The sequence below is a fragment of the Populus euphratica genome, unplaced genomic scaffold (assembly GCF_000495115.2).
Source record: "Populus euphratica unplaced genomic scaffold, PopEup_1.0 scaffold204.1, whole genome shotgun sequence".
In the NCBI taxonomy this organism is placed as follows: Eukaryota; Viridiplantae; Streptophyta; class Magnoliopsida; order Malpighiales; family Salicaceae; genus Populus; species Populus euphratica.
In genome coordinates, this window is record NW_011500087.1 from 305189 (window position 1) to 328916 (window position 23728).

Sequence of the window (23728 nt, forward strand, 5' to 3'; positions counted from 1 at the left end):
AACCATTGCAGCCAACATGCTGTCTGCATTGCCCTGCCCGGATTCCAGTGACATCTGGTTGTTAGAGAATCAAGCTATTCTGATTTAAATAAAAAAAATTAATTTTTAACACTCTAAATACCTTATAATACCTTATAAAACATACTTATAGCTCCAATAACTTAAAAATTAACTTCAAAACTCACAATCAATCCAAAATCAAAATTATTTTCAAGTCTAGATAGAACATTTCAAGCAAATTTAAAAGAAAAAAAAATCTTGAATACACTTTCATCATAAAAAAAAATTCATTAACATCTAAATCACTTGTTTTTATGGTCAAAATCGGTTTTAGTCAAGATTTTCTCTATCTATTATCAAAATTTAAATATTATTTCTTTCATTTCTCACACCAATTCTCAAGATTTAAATATAGTTTGGAATCAAAATTAAATTTTATAAATTATTAAGGATAAAAGGTTTATAATTTGCAAAGTTAAAAAAACAAAATATACATTTACATTCAAATTTTAAAAAACCATTTTTTTTAGCCATGTTTTTTGGTTTAGTTTGTTATCTTTAAATCTTATTATTCTATAACAAATATGCTTTAATTGAATTTAAGCCTATAAGGAAGCTTAAGAAGCATAGGATTGATTCTGGTGCAGTTTTCACTTGGCATAAAGTTGGAACATAACAACAAAACAGTATAGATAAACAAGTCCATTTAGGACATTTTTTGTAATAAAAATCAAAGTCAACCAAGTCGTTTAAATTATATCAGGACCAAGAAGTCTAATTGCCACGCGTCTATAGTGTCACGTAAGGAGATTGGATATGGAGAAAATGATGGCTTCTTGGCTCACAGTTGAATAGCATTTTTTACCATGATTTGCAAATATTACATTCGTAAAATATTTTTACCATCTATCACAAAAATAAAAAATAAAAAATAAAAATCAGTAATAACACTCAACAATTATTCAATCAGAATAATTATTGTATATCATATATAATATGATTATATCTTAAACACGACTATTTAAATTTATATATTTTTAATTTAGTGATTATTTATTATTACAGTGAATCAAGCAGGTTAGTATAATAATAAAGAAACTCTTAATATTTCCCTTATTAAAAACAAAAATATTAGCTGTGAGGGTCAAATATTCCTACATATTGGGAATGACATGAAGATGTGCTTGCATTATTCATATCTACAATATAAGCCTTTACATCTTGAAACTTATTAGAAAAAAAAAATATTAGGAGTATAAAGTATTAAAGAGTAGTATAAATTATATTTTATTATTTAATTTGAAATTTTAATTTTTTTAGTTGAAATGGTATTTTAATATGGCATAATTAATGACTAGACAATCAAGAGATTGAATTTTTCTATTCTTATTTAATTAATAAAATTAAGGTGATGAATCCATATAAATTGAAACCTAAAAGTTTTTTATATTATAATAATATAAATTATATCTTAATATTTATCCAACAACTTAATTACAAGCATTGTAAACACATTTCCATCATTTTACATTTGTTGTAATTTTTTTTTCACTTGGTGCACTTACTACTTACCTAACATCCTTGCCAAATTATATAATGAAATTGAAATGCAATATTCCTTGTTTCAAAGCACTTATCGCCACATATGAAAGATACAAACATGAAGCTTCAGAACCAATTTAATTAGGGCTGTATGACACAACGTGTTCCACCAACTACATGATTCGACAAGATTGAACAAGAACCAAACCCCATTTTTGGAGACTTTGATGATTCATTATAAGAACTTAGAACAGTGAGCAAATTACTAGCAATCGGGGACTATTTTTTACTATCAAGACTAAGGATAATGATGCAAACATTGCTAGTGGGTGCTGAAATTCTGAAGGGACTGCTTTAGGAAGAAGCGCTTTTCGAAGCCCGTGTAGAACAGCCTTGCAAGGAGAAGCACTAGCAGTCAGAAAAGCTATTAAATATTAAAAAATTATTTTAATTAAAATTTTAAATTGTCAAATAAAATTTTAAGATATAGTTTATATTATTTTTTAAAATATATTTTAAAATAAAAAAATTTATACTTGAAACTCACGTATACTTATATTATTTTATATTTAAATTCCTTTGCATTTACTTTTTATTTATCTGACTCGTATTGCAACTTGTAAATTAGCTGAGAATCTAATTTAGATAAAAAATAGGCCAGGGGCCTATTCAAGAAAAACTTAAAAGGTCAGGGGTTTTTATTAAGTTCGCCTAACCTAATTCAATCAGCTAAGCCCAGCCCAATATATTTTAAACTAGTTGGGTCCAGCCCATTAAGATAAATCATAGTCCACGACTCCACATGAGAGATAGGATTGCCTCTTTCTGATAGGGGAGAGAGAGGAAGGTAAAGTTTGGAACTTCGAAGGGAGAAATGGGAGGAGGAGCAGCAGCAGCAGCACACGTAGTCAAGAGAATTCCACGCATTAAATTCCCTCAAAGACACGCAAAATCTTCATCTTCAGGTTCCCTTTTCTTCCTTTTTTTTCTTTTCCTTTTTGTTGCCTTCATAACTAACTATATATAATTTGATTTTTGTGGGACTTTTTGCTGCTTTTTTTACTGTTTTCTGTTTGAATTTCGGTTTCTGTGTGTTTCTTTGGAGAAATAAAGAAGTAGATTCCGTTCTCATGTATCCAACGTTGTGATCTTTGAAAATTTTTGACCAATTTAGCTGTAATTGATAGGGTTATCGACATTTGGAGTTGGTTGGTTAAGCGGAATCTAAAAACAAGTTGCTTGTGTTTTTGCTTAGTATTCAAGCATAAATTATAAGCTTTTGTGAGCTAAATATATTGTAATTTGAAGATTTGTTGGGGAAATTATAGTGGAGGGATAAGAGATGGTTAGAACGAAGGCAGTGATTGTCTGAGAAATTAGATTCTGATAATGTGATTTATGATGTTATATAGATGAGTCGATGGTGGAGGTCAAAAGTTACAATTTTTTTAAACGAAATGACCTTTGGATTTATAGCAATTAAAACCCGCTACTTGTTTTTGTTTCTCTACGGATACAAGGTCGTCATAATGCAATCTGATTAATGACTCTGGTGGTCACTTGTTTTGCTTGATCACTAAATGAGGCGCTAGCCAATCTTCTGTATTTATTGTACATGTGCACATTGAGAATTTTCTAAATATCTACTTTTGGCCGAGTAATGTAATTTTCACTTCCAGCATTTATGTTTGATTGTCTACTATTTTCACCATTTTATTTGCCTTTTTTATCTTGTAATCCTGATGATCTCAAGTAATTTATTGTTCTCTTCTGCGTGGGGTTTGTCCCCCAAACTCAAGCTGCGTCAACAGATACAGAGATTCATCATTTTATCATGTCAAGCTCGGAAGTTCCCGCATCTCCAGCCAATATTGCTGAGGGAGGCAAAGCTTCTCTTCAGCCAAGACGCACACCTGTCTCAGAAAGGGAAATTGAGGCTGTTCAGGTATGCTGTATATTTTTTCCATTCATGGGATTCAAAATGCTTGGGTCAGAATTGTTGGAGCATAAAGAGACATCAGAAGCCCGGAAGTTTTGATAATGAGATCTTGTAACCTTTGCTTTAGGATACTTAACATTTTGACAAGGTCACGTAATATGACAATTAGGAACTGTTAGAATTTGGCTAATTGAACCAAACAAGCATCACCAATTTGCACCAGTGAACCCCAGCTGTGTCCAGGATAGTAGTTTTAGATATTAGTTAAGAACACATGGAAATGAATTAAAAGAAGAAACAAATGAAGAAAATCTTCTTTGAGAATTGTTTCCTAAAAAATTCTCACTGTCTGAACGAAATAAGGAGCAAAAGCTGGATCTTCGATTAGGTGCTTTCAAATGGTCCACTTTCATTTAAAATTTATGTTGTCTATAAACCAAGGAACTATGAGTGAGGAATTGGGAGGTACAATGAATACAGTTTCAACTGCTTGTGTTTGTTGTTTCATCTAAATATTTTTCCTCTCTAAACCAATTCGGAATTGGAAGGTACAATGAATACAGTTTCAACTGCTTCTGCTTCTTGTTTCATCAAAATATTTTTTCCTCGCAAAACCAATTCCTTTTGTCACCTCTTGCAGCTGGGCGGCACCTTCTGACTCTACGACCAATTAGCTTATGAAAGAAGGTCACCGCTGTCTTATTTTCTGGTACAAAATTCCATCCTTTAGTACTATTAACCCTTGTTACATATGTATGAAGGAGTGAATAAGTAAAGGGTGAAATAGTGCCTTAGTGTCTTTCAATGTAAGGAGGATACGTTCTTTCAAAATTTCTGTAATCGTTTCCTGTTAACATTGCATTATTTTTGGCTTTTTCCTGGCAAGTTATCATCCTTTTGCTGTTATTGAGTTGTTCTCTGCAATCTAGTTCCAGGGAAATCACTCCTACAACCTCAACAGCCAAGACAAAACTAAATAACAGAGACCAAATGTGGCTAAATCTTGGTACTAGTTAGCTGTTACTTATGGTGAGCTCCTAACAGTTGGCAGAGCCTCTGTTCTTTTTCAGTGGTTATTCACTTTTTTTTGGGTCACTCGAAGGAGAGAATGCATAGGATATTGCTACTTCCTATTAGCTCACAGACATCCTGCAAATCCCTTAATTCAGTTGACTATAGGGAAGAGTAATAGAAAATAAAATATTGAATTGTACAAGAAAAATGGGCAGCAGCAAGATTTAAATCCATCCTCCAAACCTTAGGTAGAATAGTTTCAGCTTCCATAAGAGATCAAATTCAGTAGAAGTTTGCACTTTTGTGTATGGAGGTGCACCCCCTTATAGCTAAACAATGAGGCACGAGGCTATCCATCTCACAAAAATGATCGTGTTTCTCGAGAACAAATAACTGGACAATAAAGAAGTAAATAATTTCCCCACATTTTTCATGAAATATTCAAGAGACAAAGCTGTACATTATTTCTCAACACCAGAAGAGCTTAACGATTTTCAAGCCAGCAGGTTGAAAGCTATAAAAGAACGAACACCAAAATCATTCTAACTTCTATACCAGCTACACACATGCTACTTCTCACGTCTACCCAATCTTGCAAGTCTTCATATGCGGGAGCCGGACACCATTCTGGTGATTCGCCAATTTATTCCTTGCATGGCATCATTCTATGCGATTATTAATCCTAGTCCTGTGTATCGGTTCCATATCTTCAGAGTACTGAGTGAGCAACAAAAGAAAATCTCATGGGTTGATTATGTCATGACAGTGTGTTTGCTGCTGTCTTGATGCCTCTTGGTGAGGTCTTTGTGCCTCTTGACAAGTTCATCCTGGGTATTATCAGTGCTAATGGTAACATCCTCTTCTTTCATGAGATATTTGTCCACCTGGGAAGCAGCTTGTCGTCCTTCTGATATTGCCCATACAACTAGCGACTGGCCTCGCCTGCAATCCCCGGCGGCAAAGATCCCTTCAATGTTTGTCGAGAAACGGCCATATTCTGCCTTGAAGTTTGATCGATTATCTTGCTCCAAGCCCAACTTCTTTGCCACATTCTGGAAAAAACAAAACACCATGAGAAGTGATGTGCAAACAAGTTCAAACCATGCACAATATTTAGTGAATAAAAAATAAATCAGCTTTTAAGTGGTAACAATTGCTAGATTAAAATAAATCTAAAAGAAGGAAGAAGACGAGCAAGGAAATACTAACCGGTTCAGGACCAAGGAATCCCATAGCTAGCAGGACTAGGTCAGCCTCAATAATTTCCTCAGAGCCCTCAACCTCCTTAAACTGAAATTTCCCACTAGCATCCTTCTCCCAATGGACACGTACCACCTCAAGTCCCTTCACGTTCCCATCTTCGTCTCCAATGAAACGCTTGGTCAACACCTCATAAGACCTTGGGTCTTTCCCAAACTTGGAAGCTGCTTCCTGGTGCCCATAGTCTACCCGGAATACTCTAGGCCACTGCCACAAGAAAAGGATTAGAACTCGCTCATAACATCTTATGCTTGGGCGCAGTGCCATTACCAGCATGCATTTTGATCATGTCACTTTTATTCGAGTTTGTGAGATTATGAAAAAAAATCAACACGGTTTAAAGGCAACATGCAACAACAGAATAAAAGCTCGTACCTGTGGCCATGGGTTGCCTGGAGCTCTAGTTTGCGGTGGCTCAGGTAGAAGCTCTAGATTTACAACGCTACTGCAACCGTGGCGAATAGATGTCCCAATGCAATCTGTTCCAGTGTCACCTCCACCAATGACAACTACTTTCTTGCCCTTTGCAGATATGTAGTTACCATCCTGTAGATTGCTGTCAAGCAAACTTTTGGTATTTTTGTGAAGAAACTCCATAGCAAAATGGACACCAGACATCTCCCGACCAGGTACCGGAAGGTCCCTGCAACAAAGAGAATTATTTCCTCCAACGCTACATAAAAGTAATAAATTTCCACCAGGCAAGCAAGAAAGTTCTTTGGAATACCATCTGTTAACGAGGATGTAAAATCCAACAATGACATCCAATATTTGTTCTCTACTTGTGACTTACCTAGGTTTTGTGGCTCCCACTGCCAAAACAATAGCATCGTTCTCCTGTCGTAGCTGATCAAGAGAGTACAGAGGGTCGATACCAACATTAGCATTGACCACAAAATTGATGCCTTCCTTGGCCATAAGATTAACACGACGTTGAACTATATCCACTTTGTCAGTTTTCATGTTGGGAACTCCATACATCATTAGCCCTCCAATTCGATCAGCACGCTCATACACAGTCACCAAATGACCCCTTTTGTTTAGTTGATCTGCAGCAGCCAAACCAGAAGGCCCACTTCCAACAATAGCCACTCGTTTCCTGCAAGCAAAAATACATGAAATGACATTCTTCATTCAGCTAACATATAGCAAACTCATACACTCCAATCAATGCACCATTTAAAAAGACCAGATGCAGAGAAGAAACCGCAATCAGTTCAAAAGATGCCAAAACTTGGAGATAAAAAGCATCTACTCGTACTGCCAACAAAAATTAAAGACATACCCAGTTCTCTTGAGGGGAGGCCGCGGAACCATCCAACCCTCCTCAAAGGCCTTGTCAATAATTGAACATTCAATGTTTTTTATTGAGACAGGATCATCAATTATGCCAAGAACACAGGAACCTTCACAAGGTGCAGGGCAAACTCTGCCAGTGAACTCTGGGAAGTTATTTGTCTCAAGCAACCTGTCTAATGCTTCACGCCACCTATTTTGGTGCACTAATTCATTAAATTCAGGAATTTTGTTTCCAAGAGGGCATCCCGAGTTTTCCTAAAATATCCAATCAAATAAGATATAAGGTGAAAAAAATTGATTAAAAATAGTGTGAAATTGACAACCGTGCATACACAGGATAAAAAGTAGAATAACTCTTGCCTGGTGACAGAAAGGAGTGCCACAGTCCATGCAACGGGCTGACTGCGTATTTAATAGAGGACCAGCTTTTGGCGACTCCATAACTTCCTTCCAGTCATTCATTCGAACATTTGGATCTCTGTATTGAACACCTTCACGCTTATAAGCAATGAAGCCTCTATGTTTGACAGCATTATTAACCCGGGTAGGCCTTTTCAGTGGTTCATCTTCTACAACCTTTTGTGAATATCAAAATCTTATATTAGATCTTCTAAAAACCGTTTCACCAATCATAAAACCACATATGGAATAGATAAAGCATAAATAGGCTCAACTTAAATGCAACTTAGTTCTATTATAACTTTGTTTCATACACTAATTAACAAAGTATGTGAAGAGGCTTACGTTTTTTAAAACTGTCATCAATATAGTAACTTTGAGAAGCTTCGTTTTCTTTGTAGAAGATTAAAGCAGAATACAAGAGTTGCATATTGAGGGGAGACTATCAAAGAATTTACCTGATTGGATTTCCCATTCAAAGATGCAGCTGCCATCTTCTTGAGCTCCTCAAAAGCATCTTTCTCCCTCAATTCTGCTTCATTTTTCTCCTCAGCTTCTTTAGCAGCAAGCTCAGCAGCCTCTTTTGAGGCAGATTCCTCTTTCATGTTTGCAAGAACACGTTTGTAATCCCTGGGAAAGACCTTGATAAACTTAGGCAGAAGATTATCAAAATCAGCAAGTACTTCTCTAGCTAGTAGGCTGTTTGTGTGACGCTGGTGTTGTTGTATCATCATTTTCAGAGTCATAATGTCCTCCTCCTCAACTTTATCAAGATCAACAAGTTCAAGATTGCATCGAGATTTGAATTTCCCATCCAAATCGAGAACATAAGCAATGCCACCACTCATACCAGCAGCAAAATTCCTGCCAGTTTTCCCAAGAACAACGACAGTCCCACCTGTCATGTACTCACAGCCATGATCACCAATGCCTTCTACAACAGCCTTTGCTCCAGAATTACGGACACAAAATCTTTCTGCTGCCATTCCATTAAGATATGCTTCACCACCTGTGGCTCCATAAAGAGCTACATTACCAATTATAATGTTCTCTTTCGGATCAAAGAGGCTTCCTTTTGGAGGATAAACTACAATCTTCCCACCTGATAATCCTTTACCAACATAGTCATTGCCATCACCTTCCAGCTCCAGCATAATGCCTGGGCAAAGAAAAGCTCCCAGGCTCTGCCCTGCACTTCCTTTGAGTTTGATATGGATAGTATCTGCAGGAAGCCCTGCCAAGTGGTAACGCTTAGTAACTTCATGGCTAAGCATTGTTCCGACAGCACGGTTCACATTGCGGACAGGTGTTTCAATGTACACAGGAAGACTTTTTTCCAATGCAGCCTCAGAAAGTTTGATGAGTTTTTGATCCAATGCCATGTCCAAACCATGATCCTGCTTTTGGACACAATATTGGGCAGCTCCAGGTCGAATGTCAGCAGCAGGTCTAAGTAACAAGGAGAGATCAATATTTTCCAGCTTCTCATTGCTCTTAACAACTTCTTTATCAACTTCAAGCATGTCTGAACGACCAACCATCTCATTCATAGTACGGAAACCAAGCTGAGCCATGATCTCTCTGAGCTCCTCTGCTAGCATAAAGAAGAAGTTAATAACGTGTTCTGGTTCTCCGGCAAACTTTTCCCTCAGCACTGGATCTTGAGTAGCAATGCCTACGGGGCAGGTGTTCTTATGGCACTTTCGCATCATGATGCAGCCAAGTGTTATAAGGGGGGCAGTGCTGAAGCCAAATTCTTCAGCACCAAGAAGAGCCGCAATGGCCACATCTCGTCCAGTTTTTAGTTGGCCATCAGTCTGAAGAACTGTTCGGCCACGAAGGTCATTGGCAACAAGTGTTTGATGGGTCTCAGCCAAACCAAGTTCCCATGGGAGCCCAGCACTCTTGATGCCAGTCCATCTAGAAGCACCTGTACCTCCATCATGGCCTGAGATCAAAACGTGATCAGCATGTCCCTTCACCACCCCACTGGCGATTACTCCCACGCCCGCTTCAGATACCAACTTGACACTTATTCTAGCTGATGGATTGGCATTCTGGAAAGGAAAAAAAAGGTATCAGCAGGAGTGACCAACTGAATGTATATGAAGCAATGACATCGCACGTGAGGCAGCAAATGCACATACCTTAAGGTCATGAATCAATTGAGCAAGGTCTTCAATTGAATAGATATCATGATGGGGAGGAGGACTAATGAGACCCACCCCTGCAGTAGAATTTCTGGTAATTGCAATGTCTCCTATGACCTTGTGGCCAGGAAGCTCACCTCCTTCACCAGGCTTGGCACCCTGTGATCCAAGGCATCCAATTATCAGTCTAAAATCAATTGACAAAAGATTAACAAATTCATTTCATATTTAACCTCACCAAATGCCAAAGGTATCAGTTAAAAGATGCAAAAACACGGCATCATCTGCCATGAACATAAACCCATAAACAACAGGAACCTCTGTTCCAGCAGGAATGCATGGCTAAAGAAGAGCACACATTGACAACATCCAGACAATGATGCATAAGAAAGCTTTGGTTCAAATGTGTTGTTTTGACAAATACCTGAGCCATCTTTATCTGCAGTTCATCAGCATTTGTAAGATAGTAACTTGAAACTCCAAATCTCCCACTTGCAACTTGCTTAATAGCACTCCTCTTTGGATTCATTGAACCGTCAGGAAGAGGCTCCATACGAGATGGTTGTTCACCTCCCTCACCTTCAGCAAATAAAAATAAATAAATTACAACGTGGGTATGAAGCAAATAGATTGGGACAGAAAAATAAAGGATTGGGGAACCATAATTTATTAAATTTTGTGCAACCAAAAATTACTTATTATTACTCCTTAAAAAAAACCCAGAGAGAACCAATAATTTAGATAACAAAAAACAAGAAGAAATGGTGTTCTTGTGAAAGGTGTGGAGGTAAGAACTTTTGCAAGAGGAAAAGTTAGAAACGATATTTATGACTGACACTAATTTAAAGCGATCAGCAAGTATCATAAAAAACTACATCAAACACACCTGTATTTGATTTTCCTCCAATTTTATTCATAGCATGAGCCAACGTGGTGTGTGCCTCCAATGATATTGATCCATAACTCATTGCCCCAGTACAGAACCTTTTAACAATCTCACTGGCTGGTTCTACTTCATCCAAAGAAACTTTCACATCTGCCTCTTTGAACTTCAAAAGCCCACGCAAATTACAAGCTTTGTTTAACTCCTGAACACGTTTAGAATATTCCTTATAGGCAGCCACACTATTAACTCTGGCAGCTTCTTGAAGTTTTGCAATAGCAAGAGGATCATTAAGGTGAATCTCACCACCTTTTCTCCAATGATAATCCCCCGGATTGGGCAGTGCTACAGCTTCTGCACTTCCAGGAGGGAGAGCACGGGAAGGAAACGCCAACTCGTGCAAACGAAGAGAATCACGAGCAAGCATCTCAAATGTTGCTCCTTCTACCCTGCTTGGGGTTCCTGCAAAGCACTTGTCAATCACTTCTGATGAAAGGCCCAGTCCTTCAAAAATCTGAGCACCCTTGTAGGATGCCAAGGTTGAAATTCCCATTTTAGCAAGCACCTTCATCATGCCATAGTTGCTTGCTTTGAAATACTTCTTGACCAGCTCATCCTTTGAGTGTAACTCGCCAATGGATTTTGGTGGGATCTTACCATCAACCTGTAATCTCCAAATGGCATCTATGGCTAAGTATGGGCAGATGGCATCTGCACCAAAACCAACCAATGTACAGAAATGGTGCACTTCACGTGGTTCAGCAGATTCAACTATCAACCCAACTTGAGTACGCTCAAGCTTTTTTACAAGATATTGGTGGACAGCACCAACAGCCAAGAGGGAGCTGACAGCCACACGCTTTGATGAGAAGGCTGAACATGAAAAAAACAACCAAAAGAGGTTAATTCACTGCCCACATGGATAGATTACTATGCTGTAGTAAACTTCAAAATGCATGAGTTTACATGAGCTTTGCTAACTGTAAGTTAAATAATGGATGCCATACCTCTGTCAGAAAGAACCAATACGGTATAACCTTCCTTGATTGCCTCATGAGCTTCAGTGCAAATCCTATCTAAAGTCTCCTCCAATCCCTTCCTACCCCATTTTATTGAATAAGTTATGTCAAGAACTTTGCTTCGCCAACCATTATAGTTCATCTTTTTGATTGCTTCCATTTCCCCGATTGATAAAAGTGGGCCTTTTAGAGAGAGACGGCGGCATTGTTCTTCAGTTGTTTCTGTCAAATCTCCTTCTGGCCCAATCATGCATTCCATGGAAGTGACAATCTTCTCTCTGATAGGATCAATTGGGGGATTTGTCACTTGAGCAAACATTTGCTTGAAGTACTCAAAAGTGAGTTTTTCCCTGTTAGACATGACAGCCAAGGGAGCATCATTTCCCATCGAACCAAGAGCCTCTGTAGCGTCCTTTGCCATGGGAAGCATCAGCATCTCCAAGGCTTCAACAGTATAACTGCATGAGATCAATACAAAATCAGCATAAAACGACTTTTATACAAGCATCAGCTCCCAAAGCTCGAGAAAGTTGATGCAACACACAAGATTTACATACCCAAAGGCTTTTAATGGTGCCAACAATCCATGAATGCCCATGTTCACCATACTGTCATCATCATCAGATGCCTGAATTGAAGGAAAATGTAATAACAATTAGACTAGAAGACACACAAAAAGAGAAAAAATTGAAGTTATTGAAAGTGAGTAAAAGACATACGGCGACAACCCCAGAAATGGCTGGAGCAACTCTCTCAGATTCTTGAACTGAGTCAACTATGTCACTGAGTTCAATCTTTTGCCTCTTCAGCCACTCTCCATAGGGCCTTGCTAGGGAATATTGTTGCTTCAAGGCTTCATCATCTACAACAATATGCTTCTCAAAATCCACCAGAAGCATCATTCCAGGGTTAAGTCTTCCTTTCCTAAGGACATCTTCAGGAGGAATATCCACAACACCAACTTCACTGGCCATGATAACTCGTCCACTTCGTGTAACATAAAATCTCCCTGGACGTAACCCATTGCGATCCAGAGTAGCTCCTAAGTAGTGGCCATCAGTAACTAAAAATAAAATAAAACAAGAAATGAGCAAAAGGGAACAAATCAAACATTGCACATGATGGAATTTGAAGAGGATAAAAAAAATTGTCCAAAACAATTACATGAGATAAGTGCAGGCCCGTCCCATGGTTCCATAAGGGCTGAGGAATATTCATATAGTGCCCTCCTTTGAGGATCCATGTTCTTGTCATTTTGCCAGGCTTCAGGAATCATCATCATCACAGCCTCAGGGAGACTTCTCCCGGATCTAATTAGAAGCTCAAGCACACCATCAAAAGCCCCTGCAATTAAAATCAGAATATTTTCAAAAAACAAGTCATTATAAATATGATACTAGAAATGCACTGAAAAATACACTTTTTATATTGATTTATGGCTCCAAATTTTCAAAAAAAAAAATCACCAGAATCAGAAGAACTAGCATCTACAATAGGAAGAAGCTTCTTCATCTCATTCTTTGAGAGACCGAGCTCCTTGCACTTTAAAAGGCCCTCACGAGCCTTCATCCTGAAAAGCAATCTTAAACTTCATATTTTGTTTCACATACAAAGAAGAACCCATAATTATTCCAGAGAGATAAAAGAGCATATAACCATGCATCTGTAGACCAAAGACACTGAGCAAAGACAAAACCGTCTCTCAGTTGCTTGGGTACTTACCAGTTCACATTGCCTCTAAGCGTGTTGATTTCCCCATTATGGCCCAAGACACGCATGGGTTGAGCACGATCCCAGCTAGGAAATGTATTTGTTGAAAATCGTGAGTGCACCTAAACCAAAAGAAAGGAGCCAAGAAAGTTATTTTATGATTTCAGTCACTCAATTCATGAAAAGAAAAACTGGTCTGAAAACAACAGGAATTGGATTTTTGTTCAGGGCACTTCAATAAACTTTTATTGCAGCGCCTATACAAGAATCAAGCAAACCCTAAGCTACCTTTGACCAAACAAAATATTCCTTTCAACCACCAACTGGAAGTTACCCTCTCAAACAAGTGATCATGGACAGCACTGCATTAAGTTTCTTACTTTCAACAATGAGGTTTCTTACCAACTCACCCATGGCATCCATTCCAGCATCCAAATTCAAATAGTAATCAAGGGTGTGGAAGAACTTAAGAGATCATTCAACTTCAATGCCTCAGAAGTCATTCCTCAACCTTGCATATCTTCGGTTACCAGTGGTTCCCATGCTGTTTGTTGAAGTACGTGTTAGTGTAATAGGAGAAAAGTGAATGGATAAAATATTTACCAGGGCCATGTAGCTCGTAAACCTTTCATTCCCAAGATCTGCATAATAGTAACCCTTCAACTGTTCAGGCTTCAACTGACCTTTATAAACAACCGTCCTGCAGAATTCAATCAAAGGAATTAATAATTATGCCTAGAGAAGCATTAGACAAGCCCGTATAATATAGCTAATGACGCACAAACCTGGAGGAAAGGGAACAGATATAAAAGTCCTTAACAGCACCATATTGAAGGTTTAGTGCAGCTCTGATAGCTACCATTGACACCCTCCTTAATATGTACATCTGCAAAACCAGTACAAACAACCATCAACAACGCAACTGTGGAACCTGAACGTTTAAAAATGTTCACTTTCATTCTTCATAACCTGAAACAAATCCCTTCTTCCTCTTCATCTCTACCTCAAACATGGACAGCTACAATTGCTTTGTGATGCTAATTACCTCTTATGCTATTTAAGAAATTCAGTTAAAAAAACTACCTGCTTCTCAAAATCAGCCTTCGACCTAGGAGTGGCTGTAAGAAAGACCTGCTCGATGACAGGTTCGGTCTGCAAAGCAGCATTTCCCAGTGCAGAATTATCTGTTGGTACTGGTCGCCATCCAAGTACTGTATGCCCAAGAGACTCCGCAACCTTCACAATCAAAAACAAAAACAAATATATTAAAAAAATGTCAAAAACAATTAAAAACCAATGAAATTCAACTTGATTCAATTTAGACAAGTGAGGCTCAAAATTACCTTGGTGAATACATTCTTGCTTTCTTCCCTGCGATTATCAGATGTGGGCAAAAAGAACATGCCCACTGCATATTCCCCTGAAGGAGGCAGTTCGAACCCAATATCCTTAGCCACCTGAATAAACCAATTTAAAATAAAAAAAAAATCAGTAAAAAAAATCCATTAGGGAAAGTCAAAACTCAATATAGATATGAAATTTAATATTTTAAAAAATAAATAAAGAACACACACCTCCTTGTAGTAGTCATGAGGAAGAGCCACAAGAATCCCAGCACCATCACCAGTATTGGTTTCGCATCCGCAAGCTCCTCTATGTGTCATCCTCACCAACATCTCCAAAGCATCGTTCACCTTTACAAAAAAAAACACGACTTTTTTTTTAAATGGAAAAAAAATGGTCCTGTAAATAAAAATTCAGCAATAATAGCGTACCGTTTTGCGACTGTTTTCCCCTGACAACTCAGCAACAAAACCAACCCCGCACGAATCCTTATCAAAAGACGGGTCATAAAGCCCAAGCGGCTTCTCCGGCACACCAGACAATGCAGACCGGACCACAACTCGTAGTTTCGGCTCTCTGCCCGGTCCGTCCGACAGCCAAAAATGCAACCTCTCCGATGGAAAGCCGCGCACTTTACTTCCTAAAAACGATTTTCTCTCAACAACCGCCGAGTTCCTCGCCGAAACGCATCGAGTTACCCTCCCTCTCCGTCGAGAAATAGATGCTGCCGTGGCAACATTAAGCGAAGGAGAAAAAACACAGGATGATGATTTGTTAAGCGAGGAAATTGAAGATTTCACAGATTTTGGTTGAAGGATAGCGCTCGAGCTCGAAGCAGCAGCCGACATTATTGTTAGTGTAGCCACCACCGGTATTTACTGATTGGATTTGGACACAGAGTTGAGGTTGTTTCGGACAAGAAGTATCCTTTTTTACCGTTTAGATTTGTATTTTTATAATAATTAACCTGAAAAACCAACAGCTGATTTAATATTACAGATCTAATCGGTTCCAGAATATCTGTAAAGCTGCAGACAAGATTTGTTACAGTTGCAGACAAGATTTGTTCATGCAGACGGAATTTACGAGATCCAGCATGGAAGAATACGAAGGAAACAAACAAGTCAAAAGAGGAAGAGAGAATACAAGAAATAGATAATAGAGGGGGGGGGGTAAGGGTGGAGAAGAAGAAGTGGCACAGTAGCAGCAACGGTTGCGGGTGGAGAGAGGCTTTGAGAGAAGGTTGACGGTAGGTAGCTCGGTAGAGATGTCTTATGAGAACCGGAGAGAGTTAAATATATAGATGAGGGAGTGATGAAATGGTTTGACAGCTTAGTTGACACGTGTGCAGTGTCTTATGCGGCACGCGACAACCGCTCATGGCGGGACCAAAGGAGGAATGGAGGGAGGGATTGGGATAGACATGCCTATCTTTCCCGTAGGGGGCGTGAGAGGCTGCCGTTTATTTTAGGTTCGGTAACCGAGCCTGAATGAGGTTAAATTTAATTTGGAAAATAATGTTTAGCGAATGGATTTGTATGGAAAATAAAATAAAGGTTGTCCATAACTTTTTTTTGAAGAATAATGTTAACAAAAAAGAAAAAGAATATACAAATTTTCTATATATTTTATATTTTTTGGTGATGAATACTATGTTATAATATGAGTAAAATCACCATATTGTTGGGTAATCAATTATTAAGTTATTTGAATTAGAGTTATAGTTAAGAATGTAAATTAAATTTAATGGAAATAAATTTAAAAATACTTTCATAGTAAAAAAAATGTATTAAATAACATTAAAAAAAATAAAGGATTATGAATCAAGACAAGCAATAGGTTTTTTAGTAAATATAATTACTAAATGATTTAATCAATTGCACATAATTTAGTCAAATATAAATACTACATAATAAAAAAAATTCAATTTTTTTATGTTATTTAATTACTAAGATTCTATTTAGTTAATATCCTAAAACAGAAATAATGAATAAACAGAAACATGTTTAATCGAAATAAACAAAAATAAAAACATAAAGTTAATTTATCTTCAAGATATTTTTAGAATAATTTTTTATATTTTAAAAGATTAAAAATATAAATATCACTTTTTTCTATTCTATCTTAAAACATCAACTAAATCGCTGTCTGAAAAAAATATAAAACTATAATTAGATACTTTGTTTATGCCATATTTAAGTAAGGGTTCAGGTGCAGATGTTGTTTAACTTGAAGTGGGTGGTTGACCACGTAATGTGATGCTATCCATGACGAAAATTAACTATCCCAAAAGAGGGGGGAAAATAATAATTCATACGCGGCCAATTGTATGCGTGATTTCTTGCCGGCTGGAATTTTTATGCGGCCAACAGTTAACGCCTTTTTCCACGTCAGTTACCGCCACAACTTTAATTAACTTGCCTAATTAAGGTGATTTATTTTAGAAAAAAAATCCAATAATACATCTGGAAAATTGATACACATTGATGGTAGACTAGTAAAACTTGTAATTATATGAACTTTGCGATGGCTTCCGTTACACAATGGGTTGCGATGGCTTCCGTTACTCAATGGGTGGTTGGTGCTTCCGTTACTTAATGGACGGTTGTGTTTATGATAGTTATTTTTTAAAGTATTTTTTTAATATATTAAAATAAATTTTTATGTTTTATATTTTTAATATTGATATATTAAAATAAAAAAAAACACTAAGAAATATTGATTTTAAGCTTTTTCAAAATAAAAATAAAAAATTTAAAGATGTGTGGTTCAAGTTCTTCCTACTTGTTTTTGTGTTTTAATAGAATTTAAAAAATGATAATTTTTTTTATTTTTTACTTTATATTAATATTTTTATATTATTTTAAAATTCTGATATCAAAAATATTTTTAAAAAAAATATTATTTTAATATATTTCTAAATAAAAAACATTTTAAAACATAATAATTTTTTTTACAGTTGAAAGATGGACCTCTCAAGTTTTATTAATTAATTCAAACTGGTAATTATATTTATATTGCATGAAGATTACACCCCTAACAATTAAAATCCAACATGAAATATAACTAACGAATTAAATAAAAAATTTAATAAATTAATCTAACACAAATAATGTTTTATAAAAAAACCCTATATATACTTGGGTTTTCACGTAATAGCATCCTTGTCTCCTTATATGTTTGTTTTAAAAATATAAAAAATTACTCTAAAATATTGTTTCTATTATGTTTCAGAAGTATTTAAAGTTAAGATTTTAATAAAAGGAAACAATGCTTCATTTTGAAACTAATTAAATATGAAAAAAAAGGGGGGGTTGGGTGTTTCTAGAAGGCAGCACACAATATAAGCATGACAAGGAAATGAAACTGTTGTCGGCACCCATTGTTTGTTGTTTGTTTCTACATGATGCAAATCTGTTATTCATATTTGAGTGACATATGCAATGAGGTGCGGGGAGCGCTGATGGTCATGTCGTTTTGTTACTTTGACTAAATCATGGGGATTGCTTCAGTTAAAAAGATACTTGGTGCCATGCCAATGAAGAAGCCATGTCATGGTCAGAAGAAAGAAACAAATTTACTTCTTCTTTTTTTTTTTGTTTCTTACAATTAATTTCCTGCGTGTTGTTTTTGGAGCAAAACATTGACAGTTATTGTGTTGTTTTATTTTATTTAATTTTTGCGCTTAAGTTACTTGTAATTCTGATGCCGTTTGGAATTATATATCAATTTCATAATAATAATAATAATAATAATAATAATAATAATAATAATGCAGCAAGATTTTGAAAACAAAGATTTCTCAAACTTTTTTTGACAAGTCAATTTCTGCACAATTTATGACATCATAAAAAAACAAATCTATGAGTGAGATCTGTTAAAATAATTAATTAAATAAAAAAACTAGATTATAAGTGTTTAATATTAATCTAAATACAATATATATATATATAAGTTAAATTGATAATATTACTCTATTCTTAATAAATACATCAATATAAATATTATTTAACAATATCTTCCTTAGTTGATGTATAAATGGGTATCTTTTTGGTAATGTTTATTAAGGTTAACTCTAAATGAATTTTCAAGACAAGTTCATTACAGGAGACCGTTAATCCATCATATAAATTAAGTAAAATCTATTATAAATTAATAGATTAATAGTAAATCCATTCATTTCATGAGTCTGGACTATCGGGGTAGATCAATCGAATCCATAGACGACTCGTCAAGCCATACAAGGTTTCTTAACCCCATGTTTTTACATACTGTTGGCCTTACTTACTCGATTAAACTCACCCAATAAATTTTAGTCAAAATTATTAATGGTTTTGGTTGGTTTACTATGGTATATTTTTAATGTAGTATTTGATGGTTATTTTGAGATAAAAAAAAAATGATAAAGATAAAAATATATTTAGTTAAAAATACGGAGACAGCGATATAAAAATAAATATATTTTTTAGATAATTTAAAAATAATTTTTTGTAATTTCAAAATAAAAGGAGGTGTGTCTTCAAAAATATTTTTTTATTTATAAAAAATTATTGTAAAAAACTCACAATTTTAAAATTATCAATTTAAAATATATAAATATAAAAATTATTATTATAATAATTTAAAAACTCAATTTAAAAATCATTTTAAAACAAGTTATATATGGAGAGAATTAACTTATATCAATAAAAAAAATAAAAATAATTAATATTATAATTTTAAAATCCAACTTAAAAATCAATATCAAATATAACTCATATCGAAAAAATCAACTTGAATTATCCGGAGCTTTCGCATCAATAATGAATAACAGTTATAGTTATTCATTATTATTATTACGCGAAAACATAATCAGAAGCCATATTCCCTATTAATTGTCAAGACAAAATCATTACAGGAGCCATATTCACCATTAATCCATCAGGTAAATTATCTAAACTCTATCATAAATTAATAAATAGTGAGATCCATTCATTTCACGAGTTTGGACCAATGGTGAGTCTAACTAGTGTAACGGTTTCTCATGAGATTGTGTTTTCTTTAATTCTCTAATTAATTTTGATATGGATATTTTATATTTGATTTAATTACAAAAATAAATTTAACTTAATATGTACAAAATTTTTTAAAAAATATTATACCATGTAAAATGGATTGAGAAATTATCCAATCACATGAAACCTCCCTAGATCAATCCATGACTTGTTTTTATATATATAAAAAATCAACAATTTATCTGAAATAAAAAAATCGTATATTTCTATTTTCATTAAATTAAAAGTGAAAGCCTTACATTGCACATGGCATGTCTATTTACTTTAATTTTGAGCTGTCACCAAGTGCTGGTATATAAATCTATTTTTTCTCTGTATAGTAACTTAGGGCTTGCATTTTATGAGAAGTTGTAATAAATAAATATTTTTTAATGATTAATTTGAATTTGGATGACCCTCTTAAAATTCAATTAAAAATCTCAAGTTTAATAATATCATGTCAAAATAAAATAAACTATCCAAAGACACTCTATCATAGGAAAATCAACTAAACTAATTAATGAATTAGGAAAATAATTTATTTCCTTGTGCATGCATAAATTTTGAAACGGATGGTTTGCTAAAACCCATATATTACGATATTCAGTTTCAATACTCATCCAAGTTAATGAAACAACTAATCACGGATCGAAAACATGACTTCATCGGTATATCTTTTTGTTTAAGTGTTTAAAAAATATTATTTTTTTATTTATTTTAAATTAATCTTTTTTTAATTTTTTTTAATTTTTTAAAGATAAACAAATTATGAATATACATTCTAACTTGAAAAATTATTTAAAAAACAAACATAATTATACTGTAAAATAATCAATAGTTTTTTTGTGAATTTCAAATACACAATAACAAGAAGTATATTTTTTTAATTGAATTTATAAAATAAATCAACTAAATTTCTGCATCTTGATGTTTAATATCCTTCCTCGATGTTTAATATCCTTCCGATATGTTTGATACATTGAACAAAGTTGTTTATTGTAAAGATTAATACGTCACATTTATTCGAGATGAGTGTAAATGACACGTTTATTTTAGAAAAAATAATAATAACACACTTTACATGTATTTACAACTCCTAAAAGAACAAAGTTATTTTGACAATTCTAGAGTCTAATTATTTTCTTTGTGTTTTAAAAATATTTAAAAAAATAAAATTTTTTATTTATTTCAAATTAATTTTTTTATATTTTAAAATTATTTTAACATGGTAATATTAAAAATAAAATTTAAAAAATAAAGGTATATTATTTTAATATATTAAAAAAAAAATTATTATCGTCATATCAAATGAATTTGTCCTATGATTCATTTTTTCACTTAAGTATTTTTGTTATAGCAACCTCATCACTTGTATCAAGTAGTAAAGTAAATTATCTAGGTGATGGGTATATCTTAAGAGTTTGGAATCAAAAGATTTTTTTTATGGTTTTAAATTTAAATTGTTAGTTGCTCATATAATAATTACTAAAAATTTATATAGTTATTAATTTTATAATATATAGAATTAATGATAATATATGCAAGTTAGTCCGCATAACTATGTTAATTAAAAAAAAAATTAGTAGAGTGATAGGGGGGAGAAAATCAAGTTGTTTCCTGCATGATTGAAACTTATATTTGAAGAAAGGAGACCAATAATAAAGAATTTGCTGAAGCGACATGAAGCATGAAAATTACTTTTATATATGTACTTTTATATATATACGAAAGAACAGTAAAGGAAAAGTGACCTCTTACACCAATAATGAGGGATCACACCCTAATAAACTAAATAAATAAATAAAAAGGCCATTATTCCACCCCCTTCCTTTCCCCGAAGTTCTCCCTGGTTTAAACTTTCAATACGGGTTTAATGCTAGTAGCTTATAAAATGAGCACGGGTTTAATGCTAGTAGCCATCAATGAGGCAAAAGTGAGGAAGGAGAATTGACTTTTACAGGTTTTCATGGGGAAAGGTCGATTTTCAATGAGGCAAAAGTGAGAAAGCAGAATTCACTTTAATAGATTTTCATGGGAAAGTAGATCTCCTACTTCTGTGATGGTGGCCTCTGCCATTCTAGCAACGTGTAAGCTGCTCGAGGGCAAGACCATGTTTGGCATCGACATCATATTGTTATTTTTTTTGAAGTTTTTGGAATTTTTTTATTTTTAAATTATTATTTTTTTATTTTTGATTTTTGATTTTAAAAATACTATTAATATTATTTTAATATATATTTAAATAACAATTACTTTGAAAAATAACTTTTTTGCTCTATGGGCTCTAAAAATTACTGAACTAAGGGTGTATTTGATATTGTAGTGGTTGGTTTGGTTGTGATTTTAAAAAAATTATTTTATAAAAAGTATTTTTAGTTAAAGTCGGGTTGGAAAAATATATATTTGATTAAAATTCGGGTTAGAAAAATATATATTTGATTAAAATTATAGTTGAAATTAAGGTTGAACAAAAAATAGTATACTGTGTTTGGTTAAGAATGCTTTTGAAATTAATGTTATAAAATAATTTAAAAAATATACATTAATATTTATAATTTAAATTTAAATATTATAAATTTAACTATTGCTATTATATCATGAAACAAATCATACTTTATATATTTTTTTACTATTTCATAAAATTATCTACAATTCTACTACATACAAAATTGTTTAGACAATAACTATAGTTTTTATAATTTTTTGAATGTGCAAATCATACTTTATATATTTTTTTACTATTTCATAAAATTATCTACAATTCTACTACATACAAAATTATTTAGACAATAACTATAGTTTTTATAATTTTTTGAATGTATAATAAAATTAGATAAAATATTATCAGAAGTAAAATTAAGATTACAGTATGAATAAATATAATTCATTTTAAACTAATTTTTTATATATAAAAAATATTGTTTATATTTATTTCAACGGTGTGAGTTAAATTAATTAACTGTATTGATTTTTTTAAAAAGATTATTTATATGAACACCATGAATAAATTAAAATTCACTACTGAAAGGAAAAAAAATTAACTGCATTAATTTTTTTTATAGAAAAACTATTTATATAAACAATACAACAGTGAAACATAGATATTCAGCAGTTCCTCCCCACAAAAAGCAACAAAATGCTGCTTCCCCAAAACTTCTACCACAACTGAATATTTGGTAGATTCTACCGGCATCAAACTGCATTTTTTCTTTAACTAAATGTTTATATTTGTGGTTTCAAGAAAATTTTAACTGCAACCACGTTACCAACCTACCTAAAAGTTCAAGAAAACCTCGTATAATTACAAAAGCTAATGTCTTTGTATATTTTTATAAAAAAATATTTATTATTTATATTAGCCCTACTATTTGCTCCCACTCAAAGCCTTCTGCATTCCTACATTGAAAGACTGAAAACTAGCCAATAAATTACATGTTTTCATTTTTTACGAAAACAAGAGAACCACATTTTACTTTTTAGCCGTTTGTTAGTATCGCCCAGTTGGGTTTTTATTATTATTATTTCTAAATTGAATAATTTTGATATACTATGTAAAATATAAAAAAATTACTTTAATATATTTTTAAATAAAAAACATTTTAAAAATAATTTAAACAACACCAACCATAGCCATGAACCTGTCGGAAATGGTCCGCATCTGAAAAGGTCAAATGGTTTAATCATGGTCTGGAAACATAATGACTCACATGCTGCGATCCCCACCGACCTCGCGTCCCAATCACGTAGCTGGCTAACAAAGTAAAAGGGACATTAAAAGTAAATTCAGACAAAGTCAGGGCACTGCTTTGTCAAGAAAAGTTATAAGGCCTCCTTGTTATCGAAGTCTGGAGAAGTACGGACTTTTCTTCACTCACACATGTATATAAAGAGAATCCTAATGTTCTCGTTAGTGGTTGCTGCCCACTATAACAGGGCAGGGCCATGCCGGTCTGCTAAACTTCTAGTGTTTCAGGGTTGAAGGATATGTTTTGAATTGTGATAATAATGATAATAATTTAAAATGTTTTTATTAAAATAATTTTTTTTATTTTTAGATCATTTAAAATTATTATTTTTTATTGGAGAATGTGTTGATGCAGATAATTAAACTCTTGCGATAAATTTTAAATTATATA

General features: G+C 33.8%; 2 protein-coding genes across 5 annotated transcripts; one reads left to right on the forward strand and one right to left on the reverse strand.

Moving 5' to 3' along the window:
- Window positions 1-2345: 2345 nt before the first annotated feature.
- Window positions 2346-4385, forward strand: LOC105109024 (uncharacterized). Of its 3 annotated transcripts, none has more exons than XM_011003599.1 (3): window positions 2346-2507; window positions 3342-3487; window positions 4122-4385. In XM_011003599.1, exons 1-3 carry the CDS (start codon window positions 2417-2419, stop codon window positions 4137-4139), a joined length of 255 nt encoding a protein of 84 aa, XP_011001901.1. In that variant the 5' UTR covers window positions 2346-2416; the 3' UTR covers window positions 4140-4385. The 3 variants fall into 3 exon arrangements, with proteins under 3 accessions (XP_011001901.1, XP_011001902.1, XP_011001900.1); XM_011003600.1 differs by having other exon boundaries at window positions 3354-3487; XM_011003598.1 differs by having other exon boundaries at window positions 2347-2507; window positions 3321-3487.
- Window positions 4386-4741: 356 nt separating this feature from the next.
- Window positions 4742-15833, reverse strand: LOC105109026 (glutamate synthase [NADH], amyloplastic-like). 2 transcript variants are annotated; one of them, XM_011003601.1, is made up of 22 exons: window positions 14991-15833; window positions 14790-14909; window positions 14559-14672; window positions 14299-14451; window positions 14001-14101; window positions 13819-13915; window positions 13228-13337; window positions 12972-13075; window positions 12670-12849; window positions 12225-12568; window positions 12063-12133; window positions 11494-11963; window positions 10490-11359; window positions 10028-10182; window positions 9601-9762; window positions 7912-9510; window positions 7415-7630; window positions 7041-7309; window positions 6549-6854; window positions 6131-6398; window positions 5705-5962; window positions 4742-5547 (listed from the first exon to the last, which is right to left on the reverse strand). In XM_011003601.1, exons 1-22 carry the CDS (start codon window positions 15405-15407, stop codon window positions 5248-5250), a joined length of 6684 nt encoding a protein of 2227 aa, XP_011001903.1. In that variant the 5' UTR covers window positions 15408-15833; the 3' UTR covers window positions 4742-5247. The 2 variants fall into 2 exon arrangements, with proteins under 2 accessions (XP_011001903.1, XP_011001904.1); XM_011003602.1 differs by lacking the exons at window positions 13819-13915; window positions 14001-14101; window positions 14299-14451; ... (1 more) ...; window positions 14790-14909; window positions 14991-15833 and adding an exon at window positions 13618-13734.
- Window positions 15834-23728: the final 7895 nt, after the last annotated feature.